This window comes from Parus major, chromosome 13, assembly GCF_001522545.3.
Source record: "Parus major isolate Abel chromosome 13, Parus_major1.1, whole genome shotgun sequence".
NCBI classification, from domain to species: domain Eukaryota; kingdom Metazoa; phylum Chordata; class Aves; order Passeriformes; family Paridae; genus Parus; species Parus major.
The window spans coordinates 1994419-2000045 of record NC_031782.1 but is presented as its reverse complement, the minus strand read 5'-3'; the positions used below and the strand labels follow the sequence as shown (position 1 = coordinate 2000045).

Genomic DNA, 5627 nt, shown 5'->3' with positions numbered 1-5627 from the left:
TGGAGCCCAGCCAGGGTGCCCAGCACTTACTGCGGCGGATGTCGGCGCTGGGCAGGGGCCGGCTCTCGAGCCTCCCGTCCCTCTGGCCCCCCAGCCCGTCCTTGTCCCTGCTGGCCAGCACCTGCTGCCGGGAGATGCCATCCAGATCCAGGGCGCTGGAGTGAGCCGAGGAGCCCGGGCCCAGCTTCGGGGGGAACACATCTCCATTTCCCTTCCTGAGGTAGGAGGCAGGGGCCCAGCCCTCCTGGCCCTGGTACCTGTGGGGTGAGGACAGCAGGGTCACTGCAGTGTCACACAGCAGGGACATGAGCCCAGAGCTCAGCACACACCTTGGCTGAGCAGGCCAGCAGGAGCTTGCCAGCCTCTCCAGGAGAGCTCCCTCCTGACTGCTGCTCCCACACAAGCTGCCCCCAGCCAGGGCCAAGGGCTGGGAATGCTCTGAAGCCCAGCTTTCACCTCAGCAAAGGCACCAGCTCAGGAATGAAGAGCTCTGGCAGGGAAAGCAGAGGGGAAGAACCAGAGGGCTGCTGCTGGGATTGATGTACCTGGTCTTTGAGCACAAGCCCTCTCCCTGCTGGCAGCCTGGATCCTTTCCCTGCTCTAAATCTGTTTAGGAGAGAAACCAGCCCCATGAGCTGATTGAAAAACCACATCCACAGCGCCCCTGCCATGCCAGAGACCCTCCCTGCTGGCTGGGCTGCAGCCACCTCGTTCAGATGGCACCATCTCCTGAGCTTGTAATTGCTTTTCGAGCTCTCCTGTGTTTCAAACGTCAATGGATGTGTTTCTGGCGCTGTGCTGCTGCCAAGAGCACAGGTTCAGAGTAAGGTTAAGAAAATTGCGGCGTCTGCTCCCACCCTGAGCAAGCCCAGCCGTTTGCTCGACCACAGGGAAGAGGAGATGAGCTTCCAGCAGGACACAACCCTCAGCTTGGGATGGGCTGGAGCCTCTGGCACACAGCACAGCTGGCCCAGACCTGGCCATTCCCTGCAGGAGCCTCTGAGCAGAGCCAGGGGATCCAGCCTGCCCTGGGACATTTGTGGGTTTTCCCATCAGCAGGATGTGACGCCCCACTAAAGCTCCCACCCCTTGGCACTGCTGGAGGACACAGCCACCTCCCAGCACAGGAAATCGGGGCATTTCCAAGATTTCCAACCAAAGCTGTGCTTGAACATCAAATCTGTCAGGATGGAGAGAAAGGAGCCCTGGTACTCTGCCCTCCCCAGCTCACAGACTTGCCTCAGGGCTGGACATCCCCCAGCCCCAGCTGCAGTGCCTGGGACAGTACCTGATTTTCCACCAGCCCTCCAGGTTCTTCTGGATCACCACCACCACAGCCCCTTTGTCCAGGTTCATTTCATCCTGGTCTCTTGCAGTGTAGGGGTAAATAACCGTGTACTTCTCCTCTGTTGGAAAGAAAGCACAGTTTCACAGAGGAACTGTTTGATGGGAACCTGGCCACAGCTGAAAAATGGCTTTACACAGATGATAATTCTTGTCATTTAGGTGCAAACACACAGAGATGCACGACCATTCGAAGGGAAATGACAGTGAAATGTATTTGGAAATGTAAACTTTGGAGAGCTACTCTGGCCCAAGGAGGCCTCTGAAACAGTTCCTCCTCACCCTTAGGACTAAAGACTTTTCACAACTCATCACAGCAGCCTTTCCATGCATCCATTTCAGTTCAAATTTCATTCTCAGAGGCTTTAAAGACAAACTGCCCTCTGTAAGGGGAGAGGAATCCCACAGGCATGAGGGGAGCCCCATGCACACAGAGGTGCCCTCAGAGGGCTCTGGAGCAGCAGATCTGCAGGAGCTTCACCATTTAACCCCCAGGACATTGGTCAAAGCCATGTGGGGAGCCTGGAGAAGAGCCTGATGTCCTGTCCACCAGGACAAGGGATGTTAAGCAGGGATGTGGATGTTCTTCCCTTCAGGGGGAAGGAGAAACGTCCTAAAAGCCATGCAGACATGTCAGACAAATGGGTCCATCCATCCTCCCCTCTCCCTCAGCTTCCTCTCTGGAAGAAACACAGGGAAATAATTGCCTGGGCTTAAGCAGTGCCACAGCAGGGTGAAGGTCATTTGGGGAAAAATCTGCCTCCAAAATCCACCTTTCTGGACATCTCTGTAGCCCCACCATCCCTATATCCCCATCCAGGGTTTCCTGATTTGTCTTCTGGGAGTGGCACAGCTCTGGAAGGGTTTGATTTCCCTTCAAGCAGAGAATGTCCTGCCACATCCAGCAACACCAAGGTGGCTTTTTTGCTCCTGACCCCACCTTGAGGAACCAGCCCCAGGGCTCATGGTTACTCCAGGAACTAAGGCAGCAGTGGCAGGAACTCTGCCCCTGTGTGCTGGGGAAAAGCAGGAGCTGCAGTTTCTGAGCCCAGAACAAACCAGGAGAAGGAGCAGCTGAGAGAGGAGAGGAGGCTCAGGGAAGGCTGAGGAGCAGGGGTGGCACGCTCTGACACATGCACAGCAAACCAACATGCACACGAGGCTCCAAGCACAACACAGGGGCAGCCAAGAAAGTCTCTGTGTGCTCCACCTTGACCCCATCCACCGGTGTACAAGTCCCCAAGAGTCCGGCGGCGGCCAAGGTGCCTGGGCAGAGACCAGTACCTCCATGGCACTGGGAACAGCATGGTGGGGAAGCAGGAGAAGGACAAGAGAGGGTGTAAGGAGGTGGCACTTCAGGCCCAGGAGGAGACAGGGCTGACACAGAGACTCTGCTCACCTGGAGCCCTCCCCAGGCTGAGCCCCCCTCCACCTCCAGCTGCCCAGACGAGGGGCTGAGCCAGCCACTGCTCTGCTCTGGGCACACAGAGTCACTGGGAAGGATGTGTTATCCAAGGGCACTTGGGATTTGCTCCAAGGACAGGCTGGAACCTTGCTATTCCCACACTGTGTGCTCTTTGTTCTGCATGTGTTGAGGGCACATGCATTGTCCAAGGACCTGGGCTCTGCTCCTCCTCCAGGGCAGGTAAAACAGCTCCCTGGGCTGAAAGGAGGCCCTGGGGTGAGCATTCCTTGGAGGTGGCACCTCTGTGGAAGAGCAGAAAGGCCAGTGGATACACCACCAGTGTCCAGCTGCCCCAGTCCTGCTGCAGCACTGGCCAGGCAGGACCATTCCTGGGGTTTCATTCCTTTTCCCAGGTGTTGTTCCTGGGTTTTTCCTCCCCCAGGCTCGTGCCCTGCTCCATTCAGGGAGGGTGATGTGGTGCTTCCAGCACAGGAAGCTGGGGCAGATGCCTCCAGCAGCTTCTTACCTTCTTCAGGCTGCATGGAGAACTCATCCTGGACTCCATCCTGGGCCTCCAGGCAGGTGGCTGGCACCCAGCCCTGCTCCTCCAACGTGCTCACGAACCACCAGCCTGAGGAGAAAACAGCAGGAGGCTCAGCCAAGGGCTCACACCAGCCAAAAACTCCCTCCCTCCCTCCCTCCAAACCAGCCTGGGGGGCTGTGACCCCATTCTTGCATCTCTACAGGAAGCTGGGGTGACCCCAAAGCAACAGAGCTGAGCACAGAACTGCAGCTGAGTGACATCTAAAAGTACAATTCTCTCCCCAGGAAAAGCAGGAGAGGCTCTGAGAGCTGAATGGCTCCAGCCCCTGCATTTGCTTTCGTTTTTTTCTGCCCCTTCATGGTTCATTTTCCCTCAGTGTGGGTCAGCAAGCCTGGGCTAATTAGCAGAGATGAATACCCTGTGTGTGAATCGATAGCCGAGTCCTGCTGTGCTCGCCTCCTTTACTTTTGTGGAAACAGCAAAACTGAAAAGCTCCCAGCAAACGCAGGATTTAAAACATCAGCTCTCCCAGTGGAAACCCAGCCAGCTCCAGAGAGGCCACGAGCAATTCTGGGCCCCCCCTGTGTGTCCAATCAAAACCAACGCTTGCTGCCCGTTATTAAAAGCACAATTTGTGTCTTTAGGGGGGAAAAACAAAGACTGAGCATTACCCTCAGAACCCCCCCAGTGAGTCATTTAGAAAGACAACTAGATTGTCAGGGAAGGAATTGGCTACCTGTATGGGAGGGAAAAGCAGGGCTGACCTTTGATAAATAAATGATTTTCCACAGCTTTTGAGCTGGCTGTGCTAATAGTTTCGTCTGCTTCAGGGTTGCTTTTATTTCTCTTGTTCCCAAACAGAGCTGCTGGTGCAACTGATCCTCTGGGGACCAGCTCTCCAGAGTGTTAAAATCTATTTCCATGGCTTAAGTCCCCCCAACAAGCAGGGAATAAATTCTGCACAAGCTGCAGAAGCTGGGTCCACGACACAGCTCAGTCCCTTTGCAGAGGTTAAGAGCAAGTTTGAGTTTTGAAGCAAGCGAAGAGCTCGGCTGCTGCCCACAGGAATTGGGAGTGCACCCATGGGGCTTTCGTGGCCACCACCAGTGTCCCCCAACGTCACTTAAACCTGCCTGCCAAGCCCAGGGGTGGCTTTTGTCCTCAGGACACATCAGCCAAGGTTCTCAGCACAAAGAAGCACAAAGTAGAGACTGATGAAGGTGGAGGAGGCACGAGGGGAATTCAGCCCTTAGAGAGAGCCCTGAAGCCTCGTCCACGCTCACAGACCAAAGCTGCTTCCTCCACATCCCTCCTCAGCTCCGTGGGACACGTGGGCACTGCTCTGCTGAGGGAAAACCCTGACAACCCAGCACTGCTCCTGTGCAGCTCCTGTGGAGCCCCAGCTCCCTGTACCTGATTCGTTCTTCTCAATGATATCCACCACCTGGCCCACGCACAGGCTGATCTCCGAGCTCTCCTGCTTCTGGTAGTCGGCCACCACGACATACTGCTCCAGCACCAGGGGCTCAGCCGAGGCACAGTCAGCTCCTGCACGGGGGGGACAAGAACCGACCCGTGTGCCAGGTCAGCAGCGTCCCCAGGGCACGGCCACCGCCACCCAGCAGCTCCAGGACACCCCGGGGACCCCAGCCCGAGAGGGCCCAGCCAGAGATTTGGGCAGAGATCAAAGGGACAGCCGGGTGAGACCTTCCACTGCCCACCAGAGCCAGCCAAGCAACCTCCACCAGCACTGCAGCTCCCAGCTGGACCTGCCTGGGGTTTGGGCCGCCCCAAAACACGACCTGCAGCGGGTTCTGCCGGGCTGGACAGCCCCAGCACCCCAGGGGTTTGTAGGGTTTGTAGGATTTGTAGGGTTTGTAGGGTTTGTAGGGTTTGTAGGGTTTGTAGGGCAGGGCAGCTCCCCTGTGTGCTCAGCCCCTCTGCTCCCTGCCCCGCTCCTCCTGCTGCACATCCCAGATTCCCGGCAAAAAAAGGGGGAAAATAAATACCCCGAGGAGGAGCAGAGGGGGCAGAACAGAGAGGGAACGAAGTGTCCCTGTGGCCAGAGGGAGGAGAGCCGGGAGCTGCGGGATCGCCGGGAACGGAGCTGGACCGGCGGCAGGTGGCACTGCGGGATAACCGGGAGAACCATGGGATAACCGGGAGAACCGGGACACCGGGATAACCATGGGATAACCGGGAGAACCATGGGATAACCGGGATAACCAGGAGAACCGTGGGATAACCGGGACACCAGGAGAACTGCGGGATAACCATGACACCACAAGAACTGTAGGATAACTGGGAGCACTGTAGGATAACTGGGAGCACTGT

The 5627-nt window shown here is 56.9% G+C and overlaps 1 protein-coding gene across 3 annotated transcripts in view; it reads right to left on the bottom strand.

Annotated features, from left to right (window-relative positions):
* The window catches only part of SH3PXD2B (SH3 and PX domains 2B), a 50963-nt gene that overhangs the window by 6964 nt on the left and 38372 nt on the right, over window positions 1–5627 (bottom strand). For 2 of the 3 annotated variants that reach the window (XM_033517677.1, XM_033517678.1), the window contains 5 exons: window positions 4707–4841; window positions 3276–3380; window positions 2555–2638; window positions 1289–1406; window positions 31–257 (listed from right to left, as the gene is read on the bottom strand). In XM_033517677.1, coding sequence (XP_033373568.1) covers window positions 31–257; window positions 1289–1406; window positions 2555–2638; window positions 3276–3380; window positions 4707–4841 — 669 coding nt within the window. The remainder of the gene's footprint in view (window positions 1–30; window positions 258–1288; window positions 1407–2554; window positions 2639–3275; window positions 3381–4706; window positions 4842–5627) is intronic. The other variant, XM_033517679.1, reaches the window with a different exon arrangement.